The following is a 19,568-nucleotide window of genomic DNA, read 5'->3' as shown; positions in this document are numbered from 1 at the left end:
GCAATATGTCTTAAAATGTTTGTAGCTATTGGAAAAACAAATGTTTTGATGAAATGAAAATCCAGGATATTATGTGTGCCCGGAAAGACATTATTGGGACTTTATATGGAAAAAGCAGGTTCTATGGTAATTTCGTTATTTTGTATTTCTTTAGCACCTAGAGGCCCGAACTAAGATTGGGGCCTAGTGTGTTAGGTGCTGTACATACACATAACAGTCCCTTGCCCAAAAACTTAAAATTTAAACAGATAAGATTTACAAAGGGTTGGAAGAGAAACAGAACTGAACATAGAACCTTAGTTTCCTGAGTCCCAGTCCAGTGCCCTGTTCACTGGATGACAGTACTTCTGAACTATTAAGTTCAAGTGATTCTCACATTAATACTAGTACCAATCCACGTGGATGTTCATGTCCAATCGCTTTTGAATTGGTTTTGAGAGCCCATGATAAATTGTATGACTCTGACCAGGCTTTCATTTAAAAAAAAAAAAAGTTACATGTTTTCTAAACACCAGTGTCTTGTCTTGGTTACTGAGTTTGGCATGCTCTACCATGTGTTCCATTGTACATTTTCCTAGAGCACAGATGATTATGATTATTTGTATTGCCATGGAGCCAAGGAGCTCTAATCATGGACCAGGATCCCATTGGGCTAGGCATTTTACAAACACAGGGGGAAAAAATGCTCCCTGCCCCAATGACTGTGGCTTTAAAGACACCATGAGAGCCAAATGAAATCCACATTGTGCTGGATGATGTTAACAATGATACTTTAAAATGTAACTCAGAGATGTGTAATGGAGTCGATGAGTATCCTTGAAAATGAGAATGTAATGTAAACCTGACTCTAATTGGGATGGTGCTTATAAAGGTGGTTCTGCTATACCCTCTTTTCCTACAGTTAGCAGCTGAAAAAAGGGAAGCGAATTGGAGGGGAAGGGAAGATGTACCACCAGTTTCCTCTCTATCACTGGGTATAAATAACTGAGCTAGATGTAAGTAGAAGATTCTGGCTCTGGAGTCGGTTTTAAACCTACTTAAAAAAGTAATTTCAACTAAGCAAAGTTCAGAAAAGTTTTAAATAGTTTGTGTAATGAGCTTTTTTAAAATCAGATTCATAATCATTTAACTTTCCTGAGTCTCCTAAACATAAACACTAAATACAAGTTAGACTTGAGGGATAGAAAATGAAGAGTTGTAATGGTCATGCATCTATCCTCAGTTCCTGTTTTACTTGGTGTGAAGTACAACTTTCCTAAGGAAAGTACTTCGTCTCAGAATGGAATAGGCTTCCTATGTCTAAACTACAAGTTGTTGGAGTGTGTGATTCCAGAGACTTGTGCTCTCATCAAGCTAGTGAGTATAAACAGCAGTGTAGCTACAGGAGCACAGTTTGCCACAGTGGAGGCATGACCTAGTTGTGCCAAATACAAACCTGCCTCAGACCGGTGGGTCCATGCTTGGCACAGCCAAGCCATCTGCTGCCACTACCATGGCTACACTGCTGTTTATACTCTCACTACCTCAATGAGAGCTAGTGCGTATCTGGGCAAAGGAATCACACCCCTGAGCTCACAGCATAGACGTCGCCTAAAACAACTTTGGTCGGCTCTGTGGCGCTTTCATCCAAGGATTAGAATTCATGCCAGATGCTTAACCCCTGGATTGACATGGACTAGGAGCACTTTAGAGGCAAAAGACTCTGCTTTGGGAGGGGGAGGGGGGGAAGGAGTCCCGGAGATCAACAGTTAAAAATCCACTCAAAGGTTGTGTCTTAGCTTAACACAATTGGAAAGCCCATTAAAGGCACAGACCAACATGCTTGAAGCTGACTGGTTCTCCCTAGTGCTTGCTGGCTGGCAAGGGGGCCATGACTAGCCTCTTCTGGAGGGAGCACTGCTAAAAGAAAGGGTTTGATGGGTGGGAAGGGAAGGTATGAATGGAAGGACTAATGGAGAGCTCCATGTGCACCCCAACAAAACTCTTTTAAGCTTTCCCTATGGCCGTCCTAGGCAGCAAATTACATTAAACTGTACTTAAAAAGAACCAACCAGTTCTGTAGTGCTGTGCTGGCTTCCCCATGTTCCTGCAGCTGATGACCACATGCTGCTTTGTAGCATCTATCCTCCCTATTCTTTTCTAAATTCTGTGTGGCTCACTGGTGATCCTGGCCTTTCGAAGAATACAAACCTTTGTCTCCCACTCTTTCTGAATAACTACGGTTCTTGAGTTCTTGTATCATTTGACTTGCCCTCTGCCATGCTTTCTTAGCCATATTCTTTTTGTGTGATCAGAACTGCTCCGAATATTCAATACATTGCCTTAGGAATCCCAGTAAAAATAAGTTGCTATAATACTTGAGTTGCATCCCCAAATTTTCAAAACTATGGCAAAGGCGTTAATGCTCTTCACATTTAAGGGGAACAGATGGATTTCCCCCCCCCCCATTTTAGGAAAGTTCACTCCTGCTTTCTCACCCCTCAATTTCATTTTCTCTCTAATATTCCTAGGTAGTAGTAATAATAAAAAAAAATGTGAGCTTTCAGGCACCTGAGCATAAACTGGGACCTAAACCGGATTTGAACCTAGATCTCCACCTAACCTATGGTAGCTGGTAGCATCAATAGAAGATCTAGAGAATAGTTCATTTTTAGTTATAGTTCAAAACAGTAGAGAGTCTATTCTTTCCCACCGTGCTCTTTCAAAGTTGCTCTAAGGAAGCTCACAAAGAGCCATTTTGAGATTGAAGTGGGAACAAAGTGTTAATTGTTAGATTTTTGAGGGCAAAAAAAAAATTTAAGGGAAATCCATCTGAAAGATGTTAGTTGCATACAGAGTATTTCTGTCTCTATCCAGTGTTAAGTAATCTGTTTTAGAAATCCTTTATATGCTGTCCTTGGCAGTTCTCAATAGGCTTTTACACTCAAACAATATGGACTCTAGCAGGTGGTATTTTTGGCAAATGACCTCCTCTCAATACAAAGATATTCAGAAGTTGGCCTTTCTCGTCCTTTTTTTTTTTTTAAGTAGTATTAAAATAGGAGGTTGAGGGCAAATGTACTAATACGGCAGAGATGCACTGACAAGCTAGACTAGAGGAAAATCAAAATATCGGTTACCAAAGAATTCAAATCCCAGTTAAAGAATTTAGTGGAATAGCTGAAGATGTTAACTATCAGCAGATCTCACTGTGGAAACAAAAGCTGCAGACTTGCAACTGCAGGCCTGTTTCTGTGGCAGAGTTTAGTTACACCGATGATTCTGCAACTTGCAGGCTTTATCTTCTGTGTTCTAGTCACATTGCTTTTCTGACATGAACTGCAAGTAACATGCCCAATTTATGTGTCTCTCTCTTATTTTGGTTAATTGTAGTAGTAATTACTAATTTCCAACTCCTGACCTGTTTTTAATCACATTTTTTAAAATGGGCTTTTTGTGCCATTTTAAAATTTGGTGCTTGTTTTTAATTTAGATAGATTATGCTAAAGTGTTCAAGAGGGCTGCAAAGCAAGGTCAAAAGCTTTATCTGTGCAGTGCCCATTTTCTTTAACACATTTTAATAATTGTAGATGCTTTCTCTAATAGAGGCTTTTGTTTGAGCTATGTTAAATCTGCCCTTTGTAGGCCACGCTGCTGCACCATTAGCACAGTGTGCTGTCAAATGGGTGATTGGGGTCCAAGACCAACCTCTGCGCTAGTGGAGATATGGGGCCAGATTATTTTTTTCCAAATACTCCAAACCCCCCAGACTTTCAAAAGAACTTTGCTCTCACATAGGAATTTAAACAAGGATCAGATGCTCAAGAATGCTCCGTTTCCGTGATACCTATAGCCAGCTTTTTCAAGAGCTCAGCCCTCAACCTGTTGAGAATCTGGCCACTTACTTTAGTGCCACAGTGAGAGCTGAGCTCTTCTGAAAACCTGTCCTGCCTTCCCCATTGTGGGCACTGAGCCTCTTTTGAAAATATTGGCCAAAGAGTATGTTGTATAGAGCTCCAAATGTGGTTGGCTTCTACCAGGTATCCCAAGCTTATAGCCACTGCCTGTCCTGGTGCCTATACCCCAAATGTACATGGACTATGTATGACCCTTTCAGGGAGGTCAGTGGAATCAGCAGCCAAAAAGCCGCCTTGCATTATAAAATGTGGTGCTCTTTCAGTTGAGAAGTTCTTAAGATGTCATGGTACTTAGTTTTTCAAAAGAGCATTTTCCAGATGTCTTTGCATTTTAAATTGACTCATGGCCAGCCGCCTTACATTAGAGCTCTAAAACACTTTTTAAAAAAAAATAATTCAGAATTGGATATAAAAGCCACTCTTTCTTGTGCATTTCTACAGTAAGTTACAATAAGCTTCCACAAAGTGTCTTTTCTCCTCCTCCCCCCCCCCCCCCCCGAAGTGGAAAAGTTTTTAACAGAGTTTGATGCTTTCAGACTTGGAAACAGTATTAAACAACAATTAGCTGACCAGCTTCTCTGGGTACAATTGAAAATGCTTGCCAAAAAACTTGTGGTATTTAAACCTTTTGTACAGTCTCTTGTCAAATATAGAAATGATTGCCTTTTTTTTTCTTTCCCCAACCATTTTCAGTCCTGCATCTGGTTTAATATAATGGGTGTTTGCATGAATGGCTTAGTTAGCCAGAGTGGTAATAAAACACTTTAAATTTATTGTGACATTTGGATTTAATTAAAAAGTACACACTTAGAAAAGTAAAACATAATGTGGAGAGAGAGTCAGGAAGGTTTTTCTCCGTTTCTTCCAAAAAACTAATTAGAGTTGTATTTTAAATTGTTTATGTGCTGCTAATCATTGTAATAAATCATTTATACTGAAAAAGACACACTCTAAGAGCTTGTGTAACTGTTTATGCTCTCAAGTTTCTATCATGAACAAATTGATCTGGAAGTGAATTTATTAACCACTAGGGAAGAAATCATTAGTGCTTTCTCTAAATATTCCCCAGGTACATTTTTATTATAGTAGTTTACTGCTTTAACTAAAAGCAACGTTACACAGCCCTGGTTGTAATTATGATGCAAATTGACTTTCCATCACTTACAAGAGAGAGAGAGCTGCCTTTTCCCTGCTTATATTTCCATTTTATTTTCATCAGAGAAAGGCATGTCTTCCAAAATTCTTATATAAATTGAAGCCTATGTTCTCAGTAGAATGACTGGGAAGACTTGAAAAAAAAAATACAAGGTCGCTTGAGTTCTCTGTAATCTATCGGTTCTCATTAAACACATTTAAAACCAGGTTAGCTCATCATATGATTTAAGCCTCTCACGTTCTGTAATAACAGTTAGTGCTTTGTAATCTTCAAAGCACTGCGCAACACCTCTGGTAGGGAGCCAAATATCCAAACACTTCAGCAGGGGTTTTTTAAGGTGACTGAAGAGTCTGACACCTCTGGAAGACTTGCTTGTCTTGCAAACTTGTTGCACTGTATGTGAAGGCGCAAGGAATACTCCAGTCAATAAAGACTCATCCTTCCCTCTATAACCCAAAGAAAAGAATAATGGCATAAGTGTTCAAATCTGGGTGCTTTGAATTAGTCTGCCAAATCTATATTTAGGTACCTAAATAAATGGGCCTGATTTTCAAAGTACTGAGCACCTGCAGCTCCAGTCAATGTCAATGGGATTTGTGGGTGTTTGAAAGCATGTCACTTTTATTTGGCTGCCTAAATATGGCACCCAATAAAGGCTTAGCTTGAGGCACCCAGGATGGAACAGTTTGGCCCAGCGTGAATCGCTGAAAAGAAATTAGCTGCAGTAGTAGTTCATTTCTAGAACTGGGCAGGTGGTCTGGAGTGTCTTGGTTTTTGTATGTTTTTTCATTTGGACACTGCAAATCCATAAATTGTGTGAAACACAAGGTAATTGATAGGAAGGCTTAATTTGCAATGAAAAATCTTAATTCAAAAACCATGGTCAAGGTTCTGTTTAAAGCAAACAATACTGTAAAAAGAACAGGAGTACTTGTGGCACCTTAGAGACTAACAAATTTATTAGAGCATAAGCTTTCGTGGACTACAGCCCACTTCTTCGGGTGCATATAGAATGGAACATATATTGAGGAGATATATATACACACATACAGAGAGCATAAACAGGTGGGAGTTGTCTTACCAACTCTGAGAGGCCAATTAATTAAGAGAAAAAAAAACTTTTGAAGTGATAATCAAGCTAGCCCAGTACAGACAGTTTGATAATAAGTGTGAGAGTACTTACAAGGGGAGATAGAGTCAATGTTTGTAATGGCTCAGCCATTCCCAGTCCTTATGCAAACCGGAGTTGATTGTGTCTAGTTTGCATATCCATTCTAGCTCAGCAGTCTCTCGTTGGAGTCTGTTTTTGAAGTTTTTGATACAGACTAACACGGCTGTTACTCTGAAACCTGTCATTAAACAATACTGTGTCCTTTCTAGATGGGCTATCATAAGAGAATATGAATGAAAGTGCTGCTTTTTCTATATCCATGATCAGATCGCTAACTTAGAGAGAGATTATGCTGTATGTATAATAAGAGGGGAGAGGTGGGAGGGTGCATATGGCATGCTTGAGGGCAGGCACAAGAGTGCAACGGGATGTTAAGAAAAATAGAGGGGAGACATAAATTCTGAGTGGAAGCAAGGATCACTTGAGTATCAACCTTGTATATACTTGAAACCGTTCACTGCACTTTGTAACCTGCCATTCATAACACAGAGTGGCATCTAGATGTCAGCTAGTCCTGTCCACCATGGCCTAGACACCACTGTCATTTCCCCACTGTGCATTTAAACTTCTAAAATCCCTCTCCCTTCTGCCTTCGGTGGGCTCTGTAGAAGTGTGTTGACTATTAGCAATTCATTTCAGCCGTTCTGAAACTTTGAGTATTTGAAGAATTTGTGTGGGAGGTGAGAACTAGAACAAGCCATTAACTCAATAAAGTGTCAAGATTAAAAGGTTGCTGGTTTTGCCACTTTTGTGTGTGTGTGTTTCCCTAATGATCACAAATACTGTACCTTTGGAGGATAGTTTGCCTGTATCTTTCTTTTCTTTATACTATCAGGTGAGTTCTGGAACCTCCAAGAATTAAGGGGCAGGAGGAGAGGGTATGCTAACATTTTTCTTAACCTGTTCAAACTTTTCTCATTGTTCTTGTGGTTTTAAACTCTTGATGTAAATCAGAGTTGTTCATGCTTGAGTCTGTTTACATTCTTTCCCTCTGCCCTTATGGGTGGTTCAAGAGTGACAAAATCTGAAATTATCAGAGGGGTAGCCGTGTTAGTCTGAATCTGTAAAAAGCAACAGGGGGTCCTCATTTCTTCAGCTGCAAGTAAGATTCATGGGTAAGAAGTGAGGTTCTTACCCACGAAAGCTTATGCTCCCAATGCTTCTGTTAGTCTTAAAGGTGCCATAGGACCCTCTGTTGCTTTTTACAAAATCTGAAATGTTCATTTTTGCCTCGTATACCAAGTTGGTAATAAGTAGACTTACTCACACTATAGGCCTTTAAGCTACATAAATATGTTTGCCACACTTAGGTTCTGTTCAAAGGAAATAGTTCTCATTAGGACAAAGGATATAAATTCTTATTTTGTCACTCCTTTTTTATAATATGCCAAAAAATCTAAAATCCATTATGCTTGTCACATTATGCTTGTAAAGTAAGTGTGTTTTTAAGACTTGTAGCTATTCGTTTTTCCAGACACCTACTGTATTATGTTCTGCCACATTAAGTTTGCCTAATAATCTATGGGAGGACGTGATCAAGGCCTGATATGATAGACTGTGAACATCACTGAATTTTGTAAAAAAGCTATCATGGAGACTGACTCTGCAGACGTTTTAATCTGCACTTTCAGAGACGCACTACATTTTCCTTACCATTGTGAAACAAGATACAAAAGGTTGTCTGATGTTAGGTGTGTACCTTCTACAAATGTGGCTTACTTTGAACCATACTGTCAAATATTACGCTTGTAATTCTTGTATAGTTTCTTTGTAGCCAAAAAGGGAGGCCTTCAGCCATTACATACTTTGCTAAATCTGATACTCAGGAATTATTTAAACGTATCTACAAAGATGCCATTAATTGAGAATAATAAATGCCCTTTACGTGCAATGTCTTTTTATAGGGACGTGACTCTTTATGCTGTTTCTGAAGGCTTTTATTCCTTTAAAGCATAAAAATTTCAGCACTTACAGCAGCATTTGATATACTGTTGCAACTCCCTCAGTCTGAGTTCTGTATTGCCACAGCCTATTTCTTTTCTTACAACATTGTACAGAGTGTGGTATCTAAATAGGGACCTTCTCTGCCAAAGTGTGATGTCCATGAACTAATGGGAGTTGAAAAGGAGCTAAGTGGCAGTTTAACAGAGAGCATTAGAATCCAAGACCAGCATGTGTGTTGAGTAAGGAAAAGGGGAGTGTGACTCAGTTGCTTAGAAGGCACAAGTGGAATCTAAGTTGTTGATACAGACTAACACAGCTACCACTCTGGAATTTGGAACTTAGTGGAGCAGACACCCTCTAGACTAGAGAAAGTGTTTCTCTGAAGGCAGAAGAGAGATCTGGTTTATGGACAAGAAATCTAATGACATGTTTGCAGAGCTGGAGGACGAGAGGAGAAAAAACATACTAAACTAAGCAAACCAAATCTGTTCGCTGCTTGGATGACAAATGGGGAATCCCACAATGCTACTTTCTTAAGCACTTTTAAAAAAAAAAAAAAAAGTTGAACTGTATTTTAATATTCAGACTCAATACGTCCTTGACAATTAGGGTGATCTTATTTTGTGTTAAGCCTTATATATTATTAAACCTGCATTTGTGTGTTCTCACTGGAATTTCAATGCTGGGCAGGAAATGGTTATCCCGTCCTGGGAAAAGTTTTTGAAATTTTAAAGCAGTTTTACCAGCCCAAACTGGGATGAAAAGTCTAAATCTCAGACATACACAAACAATCCAAAAGTTTTATTTTGTTTTGGGTCAATAAAAATATATTGGTTTGATTATTTGCAGAATGTGTTTTATTTTCGACCTCTTTTATTTTTAAGTTGTTTACTGTAATTTAGCTTGGTTAGTTATATTGAACTGAAAAAATGAAATTTCCATTTTGAAAAGGTCAAAAGGGGACACTTTGACAATTTCAAAACTTTTTCCAAAAAATGTGGTGAAACTGAGTCTTTGCCACAGAGTTTCAGCTTCAAAGACTTTGCTTTTTCTGATGAAAAGTTAGTTGCAATGTTGTTGTCCAGCTGTAGAACTCATCAGTGCACTGAAGGCTCAGACTATCTCAATGACCTTTGGGACAGTTTCTCTGAGTCACAAACGTTCTACGACAAAAAGACCGACGTTGTGTGCTGCGACGTCCTCTAAGCCTCTAAGATCTGTTCATGGCTAGTCCTCCTATAAGCTTTGGAAGGCATAAGGTCAAAGCACGCTTCCTGCAAGACCGTTGTATGTTGTGCATTTTTTATTTTTATTGCCTCACACAACTGCGGGATAACCTCTTAATGGATTTTTTTTCCCCATGCTTCTTTCCCCCCCATTATCCTTGTTTGAGTGGAAGTGGAAGGAGTGGTATGTGTATGTGTGAGAGGAGGAAGAGCATCTAGCAGTGGCACTGCTGTTTCAGTGGGCAAGCATAGCACGTGAGAAGCAACTTGAAAAGTAGCTTTGATTTTTTTTTTATTTTTTTTTTTTGTGTGGCTATATGAGCAGAGAAAGAGGATAGATGAACAGCCTGGATCAGGAAATATGGAGTTAGAACCCTGCAAGAAAGTGAGAGACAGTCAAATTAGCTGTAGAAGTGAGCAAAAGAAGGCAGTAGTAAGAGGCAAAGGGGAAGTAGTACAAGAGCAGGCACTATAGGAAAGTCTCCTTGAAGATGTGACTGGAGGAGAATGATCTGATTTCTTTCTTTCAATGCGGCCAGGATTTCACCCTGTGTTGTGTGTACTCTTTTGCACCAGTGCAATTCCCCAGGGTATATGCCTACATAGGTGTAAAATGGATTTGCATCACTTTTATCCCAGTAACTTACTTCCCCCTGTTGCACCATGAACTAGATGTTCATGCCCTAGTTTAGAAGAGACTTAAAACCACTCAATACACACAGCCTTTAATTGCGAATGTGTTGTCCGGTATGTCTGAAACTATCTCTATTGTAGCTACTACTTTACATGTGGTATTTGGTAAGGTTGTAAGAATACCTGAACCTAGGTCGCTGTTATGGTGATGTGAGAGAAGTGTGCCCTGTGAACAAAAGGAGAAGATCTCCTTGCCAATACAAATACTTACCACTAAGTCAGTCTTAGCTCAGGATCCAAAAGGAGAATACTGCTAGACACTGGTGCCTGAGGATATTGGTAGGAGTTAAGACTTCAGAATAGCCTATAGGAGTGAAAATATAGAGTGGTGCCTTTTACTGAACAGGAGGAATGAATTTATACTAACTGCGGATTAGTCTAAGGCTCTGGAAGAGGTGGAAGTTTGGTGATCACTTCATGGACTGGGACAAAAAGGGTTTAATAAAAAAAAAGTTGTGTATTCTTGTCTATGTCTATACACCCATTACCACAATCATTAATGGACTTATCCTCACAACATTCCTCCAGGGAAGGGCAGTGTTGTTTCCCCCACTTCACAGATGGAGAACTGAGACCCAGAAGACTAATCTGCCCAAAATTACCCAGAAAGTCTGTGATGGAGCAAGGAATTGAACCCAGGCCTCCCAGGCTAGCAGCTTAACCACTGGACCCTCCTTCCTCTCAGAAAAACATGTTTTGTTCTAATTGCCAGTCTCTGTGAAAGATGTACTTTTTTAATGATTCGGGTGGGCACAACTCTATATAGGAATCTGTTACTACATAGTTTCCATACAGTGTATGGATAAAGACTTGCTTATAAGATCTCTTCCTGACGTTCCAGAATTTCTTCATTTGACTTTTAGGAACTAACTTTCAAAAATGCTTCTGTGTACTCATGTTGATGTAATATTAACAATTAGGCTGAGATTCGCCATATTCTTATGCTATATGATAAGACTAGGAGCTCCAGAGATGCTTTAACATGATTATATTTTAATATGAAAATATTTTTCTCCATGAAGATCAGTTGGTCTCTCTCTCCCTCCCTCCCCATAGAGAAGTTGGTATTGGGATGTCTGTGCAAATTGTGTTATAGTCCAAATGCATTTTGATACTGGAAAATAAAGAAAATTGAAAACTAGATATTGGGACGGGGGCATGTTTGATATTCACAGGCTGTGGAACCAATAGTTAAAATCCTGTTGACTGAAATCTTCCATTTCTTTTTGCAGTAGATAAATTGTCTTTGTGTGTGTGTGTGTGTGTGTATATATATATTTATTTATTTATTTATTTGGAGATCTTAATGTTCTGCATGGTTACTGGAGATCCTGTGGCTCTCTTCAGAGACGGAGACAGGGTTTTCCTGATATCCCTTGGATATCAGTGCTATGTGCCACCTGTCCGCATTTCAGTCCTGCTATCTGCATAAAGCTTCTGAAGTGTTTTGGGATTCTTCAGCCTGAAAGAAATGTAAAATGTTTTCATAGTGGAGGCAAGCATATTAAAAATGAAGTTGTTTTTAGTTTCAGATTGGCCAGCATCTAGAAATAGTGCCGACCCAAGTAACCTCACTGAAGCAAATGAGTATTTTCTGTGGTACTACACTCATTTCCTTGGCACCATCATATGAAATTGCCAGTTTTTCATTTTCAGGAGATCAGTCTGTCAGTTTTAAAATAGCTATGGGCTGTAACCTTTGAACACGATGAAAGTTGCTTCCACCTACAAACGCTTGTGTAGCCTGTGTGTGTTTATATTACAGTAGCTCCCAGAGGCTTCAGCTGAGGTTGGGATGCTAGGCACCCTGCAAATGCTTTATAAGAGACCGTGCCTGCTCAGAGTCCTTGCAATCTAAGTAGACAAGAGACGGGGAGAGAAGGGAAACCGACATTGGAGGTGAAGTGACTCGCCCAAGGTCCTACTGCAGGGCTCTGGCAGAGCTGGGTATAGCGCCTAGTTCTCCTGACTCCAAGTTCTAGGCTCTATGTGCTGGGCCATGCTGATTTGCCATGTGGAGACATTGTTTGCTAGACGCGGACTCAAGCTTGTGCTTGAGATCCAGGTTAGACTCAAACTCTGGTTTGGGTTTGAGACTGGATCTGGGATGAGGTTCAGGCTGGGGTAGAGTTTGCATTTAAAGGTGGAAAAATATTCTCCTGAGAGGTTCTTGTGATATTTTACCCCCAAAGAGGGCAGAAATCACCCAATTAGCAGTTCTTGCGAGTTTTCCTCCATCTTTGGTCAAAAGTGGGATGGTTTTCTGCTGGTGATTTGACTCCTGCTCCCTTGAAATTCAAATGGGTTACAGAATTCAAGGTCCTTATTTGTACCTGTCTCTGCTGGTCACTAACAGGGAGTGGTGAGGCCCCAGAGTACCAAAATAGAAGTTGTTAGCCTTTCAATCAACAAGGGATCCTTAAATTGGGAAATATTTGGCTTAATGTATTGATCAGCTCTTGGATCTTGAGCAAATGTCCTTTTCCTTTCTGAATACTCCTAATACAAACTGAGATTAGGTGCAATAGTGGCAGATAAAGAGGAAGTTAAATACATTAAGATTTCCATACGCTCATTAGCACCTAAAATATGGTTGGTAGTTTAAAAAACACTACAGCACTAAAAGTAACAAACTGCTTATCATAAGCTTTGCTGTAGTAGCTCCAGGCTTGCTCTAGAGTAACATTTTATTCCAGTGCTGCAGGTAATTTAAACACTCCTCTGAAACGAGGGACCGCACAGAGTACTGCTGAGTTGAGGTGGATTGGCAAAGGGCATTATGTTTTGCAGGTGGAAGCATTGAATGTTGGCTATAGATGAATGGGGTAGGTTTGGAGAGATGACTGGACCGCAGCTTGAGTTTCAGAGACAGGTTGTCTTCTCTTTCAAAGATCTGCTGCACTCCTGACTGACTGTACAGCATTTGCCCATGGGACTTGTGCCTTCTTCCCTCTAGCCCAGTGGTTCCCAAACTTTAACAACCCGTGAACCCCTTTCACTAAAATGTCAAGTCTAGCGAAACCGCTCGTAATAATGAATATTTCTAGGGATTTTCTCCTTTACTGGAGTATAAATTATAAAAGCAGTGATCTTGGAAATATAAAATTTGTTATGACATGCTTATTACACACTATTTATCATTACAGCATTTTTATTACATTATGAAAATGGCAACACACTTCCAAGATCTCACTTTCATAGCATGTAACACTTTGAATAAGCCTGTTTATAAGACAAGGGTCCTATGTTTCATCAAGGAGTATCAGATGTGAAACAGCATGAATGTATTTAAGAAGCCAACTCAGAGTTCCTCCTACACAAGCATTCAGGTCTTGAGCAGTCCAGGCAAACAATGCACGTTACAACAAAGCTTAAACTTGTTCTTCATAATTTTAAAAACAATACTAGCTGCCTATTTAATTTTAAAAACAGCAAAAAAATCTCCACCTCCCTTTCCATTTCTTATAAGGAATTTTGAAGTTTAAATCTCCTCAGTGTGATAGATATGCTTGCTTTGATCTGCTTAGCACTTGGAAGTCCAGGGGGTCCGGGCTGCTGGCCCCATGCTGCCCGGGGTTCCCAGAGACAGCTCTGTCCACCATTAGGGAATTTTTTCCTGTGAACCCCGGTTTGGGAACAACTGCTCTAGCAGTTTGTCACCCCATTCCCATTCAAACATGATTCTAGGATCACCTATTTTTCTTGATGAATGCATCCAGCAGTGGTAACGGAACTGAAAGACAGAATGCTACTTTCATTTCCAGTACTGAAATCCTGTGGTGGATTTGCCATATACATATGAACATTTGTTTCATAGCTTTTAAAACCTAGAATTGCAATAAGGTTAACAGTCTTAGGCAGTTCTGAACCTCTTAATTTAATACGCAAATGTATGTTTGTGGTTTAGAAAAGTTGTGCTTACTTGCCAAAAGATGAATTGCTTTCTCACCCTGCAAAATAAGTTTGGGGCGGGTGTTACGCTGTTGGGAGTGAGTCTGGGAAACCAAGATTGCTGTTGTAATGTTTCCAATAGGAGCACATTCCCAAGCACCAAATGCACTTTATTAAAGGTGGGGAGGGAACATCTAATGTGATTTGTAAGTAATAAACCTTGTCCTTGAGACTATTTCTGTGTTCTCAAACCTGGTTTCCCGATTATATAATCCATTAACTTTTCTTGAAATCTCAAAATATCTGTGGCTGATCTTTTCTATGGGTTAACAAATTGCCTGATTAGTTCAGGGAGCCATTCAACATTTGGTGGATAAATTCCTTTTTATAGAGTAAAGAGCCAGGTTGCTTTTTTTTTTTTTTTTTTTTTTTTTTTTTTTTTTTATTCTTATGGGCCCTTTAATTCATGGGAGGAGTATGTGTGACAGGAAAGCGTTGGAATTAATCTGAATAGCTGGCATAGGGTAAGCACTATATACCCTACTCTAATCAGCCTGGGATTCTAAAAGCTTGCTAGCTGCCTGTTAGAGTAACTGTCCGGCTTCTAGTGGCAGATAGGGGGAATTATGTCAATCTCTAGGGAGCATAGTAGAGTACTCCCTGATGTACTCATAATTCTGAAGGGAAATTGGGCCTTTTTATAGGCTTTCTGAAGTGCTCAAGTTCATACAAAGAATTGTGGGTTGTTTAATGTTTTTAAAAGGTTTTTCTAATTGCCATACTTCTCCACCTCCCCTCCCTCCACCCCTTAAGTGGCTTCAGACTTCCATAGAACTTTTTGATTTTTAAACCAGTCTAATCTCTCAAACTATCTAGTTAGGAAAAAACTATTGTAACTGAAAATGTCTCTGATACTACTTCCATTTTAAGAGAGACATTTAGTCTGGTTTAAAAGCTTTCTGGGGCACTTGTTATAAATGACTGATTTAAGCTTGACAGGTTTTAATTATAATGTCTTTATACGCAAGTTAAGATGCTTAATGCTAGTGAAAAGTTCTGAATACAAAGGAAACCTGTGTCAAGTTGTGGAGCCCTCTTACCCATCTTAATTGCTTTTGGTTTGAACTTTGACATTAACTTTCCCATATGTGTCTTGCTAATTGTTTTGCCTCCTCACAAGAACTTTTTTAGGTGGACTTCATAGAACTCTTGTAATTTTTAAAAAGTTTTTTAGTCTTCCAGGTGATCTTCCAAAGGCCAAAATTTACCCATTTTGCTCACCCTCTAACACTACAACATGATTACTTTCCTTGGGGTCACATTACACCACCTTTGACCACGCTGAATAGTACCTTGCTCCATGAGTAAAAATGGAACTACTTGTGCAGTAAAGTACTATTGTACAAGTGTAAAGATGGCTGGGTCTGGACCTAAGTGTCTTGGCAGCTTAAAAGTTCAGTTAAAACAGTGATTTTTCAAACTTTTGTACTGGTGACCCCTTTCACATAGCAAGTCTCTGAGTACAACCCCCCCCCCAACTAAAAACACTTTTTTAATATATTTAACACCGTTATAAATGTGGAGGCAAAGCGGGGTTTGGGGTGGAGGCTGACAGCTCACAACCCCCCATGTAATAACCTCACGACCCCCTGAGGGGTCCCGACCTCCAGTTTGAAAACCCCGGAGTTAAACAAGCTTCCAGTGAATCTCTGCGGTACATTTTTGTATGTAACTTTTATAAGTAATGCCTTAAGTATATTGTTCCTTTTTAGGATTGTTGGTGTCTGCATAATTTTCCCCATGTGATCCAGCTTCGGTACTTCAGTAACAAAGGTTAGTTGTATCCTTTTCCTTAGAGAAGTGTGAGTTGCACCCAAGCAGTAGAAAATTAGCCATGAAAATATCCACTGAGAGCAAATTCTTTCACTGTGTTCTGGAGAGTGCATTTAAAAGTTTGAATCCAAAATTGATTTGGAAAAACTCTAATCTAAAATAACCCTGATGTTAGCAATGTGTATCTAACTCCTGCTAGACACTACTGTTCTGGTTCAATGCATTGGCACACAATTCCCTGATGCTGTGAAATTGAAACTCATCTGAAGATTCAAACTTTTCTAAAGAGATTGCAGGGCACTTAAGGCTTTCTATTTCATTAGTAAGGTGAGAGTAGTTCTTTTCAGCGGTCAGGAATTTTACGATGAGGTGTCCACTCAAAACACAGACTACATCAAGCAGTTGGGACTTGACTGTCGAAATGGAAGGAAGGTAAAGTACACTAATTGGAATTTCTTGTCCTGCGTTGTCAAAAGTTTGGAGGTGAAGCTCGACGTTTACTACCCATTTGAAGCATGTTTGGGAATCCACTGAACCACTGCAATAAACAGAAGAGCCATTAAGCACAAATTGATGTGGACTCAATCCAGGTTCCAGAACATCCCAAATTTCAGAGGCTTTCAGATCTGGGTTTTTGGTTTGTGATCAACTCTTTTAATAATAATAATAATAATAATAATTAAAAAAAAAAAAAGAAAAAAAAAACCTGCTAGTTTTACACTTAATTTTTTTTATTGTGTCAGTGAGAATTAAATGGAGCATAAGTAACTGGTCTTCAGAGCAGACTTCCTCTTAAAGAGGATCTGTTGCTGTATAGAGCATTTGTAATGGTGAACTATATCCAGTGTGTAGGCAGCAAGTTGTATGTTTTTGTGCTGGTGGTGGTCTGAGGTCCAAGGAATAGGATTAGAAAGGTATTATCGGTTAATGAAAATGGTTCCCTTGGGATCAGCTTGAATGCAGCCCAGTGGTCAGCCGTAAAATGAGGAGAGTCTCATGTGATCCTGTCTCCCCATATTCTGAGTACCGTGGTACTAGTAAATGCTGTATATAGTAGAATAGACTGTATTTGCACTCTATTTTCGTGCTTTCGTGGGTGCAGTAAACTAAATGTCAGAATAGTTTGTCCCAGACCCTGAGTGTTCGTTCCACTCTGGAATATTGAGCACATTGCCACATAAGTATTTTCAAACTTTCTGTGCAATGCACAAAAAATGTCTTGCAGTTCCCCCCCGCCACTTTGTTGCCCTTTGTCTGTGTAGCACTCGAGTTAAAGCCACGCATGATTTACCCTAAAAAAAAAAAAAAAGGTGGTATTGAAGGAATGTAAAGAAAGTTGGTACCAACTAATTACTCTGATAGTTACTAATTTTTGTCGCTCCTTTTCAAGGTGTTTACATGTTAGACTTATAGCATAAGGGGCCAATTGTGTATTGCTAAGCCCTGATTTAGCAATATAAATAAAAATGGATTAAAAAAAACCACTCTGATCTATGCTATATGACTAGTTACTGGCTAATTCCAGGTCTAACAGATATTAACAAGCTTTTCCTGTGCATTAAAGGGGAAGGGTAGTGGCCCATGCTAATGTCAGTTTTCTCAGCCACCATCCTCAGAGAAGACTTCAACTGGTTAAGGCTGCATGGAAATGAAGTTGTGGGTTGGGTCATGGGCCTGCCTAAGTAAAGACAGGACCAGATCAGGAGAGTAAACAGGTGAGTGGAAGCAGTGCTGCGACCTGGCACATGTTTTTTCTGCCCATCCTCCGCTACGTTCAGATACTAATAGATTTTGAAGGCATCAGGGAGCATTACGATCATCCAGTCTGACCTCCTGCATAATGCTGGATGTAGAATTTCACCAAACACTTCCTGCATCAAACCCATAACTCTGAGCTAGTACATTTGAAAAAATACATTCTGCCTTCTAATTAATATCAGAAGGTTACAGTAAAGGAAACCATGCTAAACTTTCCACAGGGCAGGAGCATTGGGGAACTTTCTTGGGAATTGGGGTGCTATTTCAAGGTTGTGGTGGTAAGGAGTGGTAAGGAGGCCTTTTCAGTATAATCCTTTACTTTGGGTCTGGTATGTGTTTCGCAGGTCCAGTGTTGCTTCAGGATTGTTGATTGTAGCTCAAGGCTCATTACAGCAAAATGTTCTCACTGCTTACTAAACTTCCCCCCCCCTCCCCAAATATAGAATTCTTTCCTTCTTTACTCTGACCTACACACTAACAAATTGGTTTCTTAAGCATGTGTGTACACAAACAAGTAGTTTTATCTTCTCGGTTGCCCGTAGGTTTCCTCAGGAGTGTCTACGCTATGAGCTCTACAGAGGCACAGCTGCAACGTGTGGCTATGCCACTGCAGTGCTGTAGTGTAGACTTTTCCTATGTTGATAAAGGGGTTTTCCATTGATGTAGGTGGTCTGCTACCTCTGCTTCTCCCTGAACAGTGGTAGCTAGGTCTATGGAAGAGTTCTTCTCTGTTTAAGCTTGAAAGCTTGCTATTCTCACCAGTAGAAGTTGGTCCAATAAAAGATGGTACCTCACCCATCTTGTCAGTTTAAAAATGTAGCACTTGCGAACAGTGAAAGCATAGTTCTATCGGAGATACCACAGTTTCCCCTATTAAACTGAGGAAAAATTGGTAACTGTTATCTGTTGGTAATTCTTTACATTTTTTTAATGGTGACCACTGTACATACAGCTGTCTCCTGACTATCTTCAACTGGAGACTTGAAACAAATTTGAGGGAGTCCCGGGGACACAAACTTCTATACACACTAGAGCAATGTGTCATTCTGGAATATTGGCTAGGCAGAAATTTTTTTACCTTTGGTAACCTTGGTTTTCTGCCACTACTTTCATGAGACAGAATTCCAGCCTGCTTTATTTTTAAGTCAGCAAACTGATTATGTATTGTAAAAGATCAGTGTTTTCATGGGTGAATAGTAATTACTGAGTAATGGCTTAAAACATTTCCTGAAGGAACATAAAGCTGTTTTTAAAAGTCAAGAGTACATTAAAAGGATTACCATGTAGATTTGATTTTTAGATAACGCTAAAATGGATCCCAAATGGACTTATGAAAGGGGATGCTATCTCTTTAATGGAAAGTGCATGGTCTGACAGTTAAGCATGCAAATGGTTTGTACTTATTGCTGCAAAGAAGTGGGTTGGGTTTTTTTTTTCTTCTTTCAACAAAGGAGGAGGAAATGGCTCCCCCCAGCCCCCTTCCAACTTTTGATAGCAAATAGGCTTGTCTGGTAGTTGCTTGGGAAGGTAAAAAGACTAGGTTTTTCAGGATAACTGCATCTTTATGAATCATTAGAGAGGTATGTTTCATGACACTAGAAGGTCAATAGCAATTGTATCTGTTACATGGATTGAATTAAGTGGAAAGACTCTGTCTGCACTCTTTAAAAGTGGATTCTTGCTCATCTTTTGAAAAACCCAGGGGAAGTGCAATTAGATCCTTGGAGGTAAAGGTGAAGAGTTGACTGTGAAATACACTAATTCTGTGCAGGGGGTGTATTTCAGAGTGTGAATCTGTTGTAAGCTTTTTGGGGGTCTTCCTGCTTACATATTGTGATGACCTGTGATGGCTGTAGCTTTTGATGTGGCTTTTTTTCAATGACTTTCTAGCTATTGATGGCTTCAAATATTGCCTCTGGCTTCAATATTATTCCCTTTAAAAACATTTGAAAAGCATATATCCATATTTCATTAGGCTTTGGTTGGTTTCAGATTATTTT

The 19,568-nt window shown here is 39.5% G+C and overlaps 1 protein-coding gene across 6 annotated transcripts in view; it reads left to right on the top strand.

The window, feature by feature from the left end:
• Positions 1 to 19,568, top strand: part of LMO1 (LIM domain only 1) — a 75,807-nt gene that overhangs the window by 25,057 nt on the left and 31,182 nt on the right. For 2 of the 6 annotated variants that reach the window (XM_054028415.1, XM_054028411.1), the window contains exon 2: positions 15,750 to 15,810. The exons of 2 other annotated variants lie outside the window; for them this stretch is intronic. Coding sequence is in view for 2 of the 4 variants with exons in the window: in XM_054028411.1 (XP_053884386.1) it covers positions 15,750 to 15,810 (61 nt within the window). In the remaining 2 variants the exon portion in view is untranslated. Of the gene's footprint in view, positions 1 to 15,749; positions 15,811 to 16,163; positions 16,243 to 16,277; positions 16,448 to 19,568 lie in introns of those variants that run through there. 2 more of the 6 variants (XM_054028416.1, XM_054028412.1) reach the window with 2 other exon arrangements.

The sequence above is a fragment of the Malaclemys terrapin genome, chromosome 4, assembly GCF_027887155.1.
Source record: "Malaclemys terrapin pileata isolate rMalTer1 chromosome 4, rMalTer1.hap1, whole genome shotgun sequence".
Taxonomy (NCBI): Eukaryota; Metazoa; Chordata; order Testudines; family Emydidae; genus Malaclemys; species Malaclemys terrapin.
Note: the sequence above shows the minus strand (reverse complement) of the source record. Positions and strands in the feature narration are given on the sequence as shown.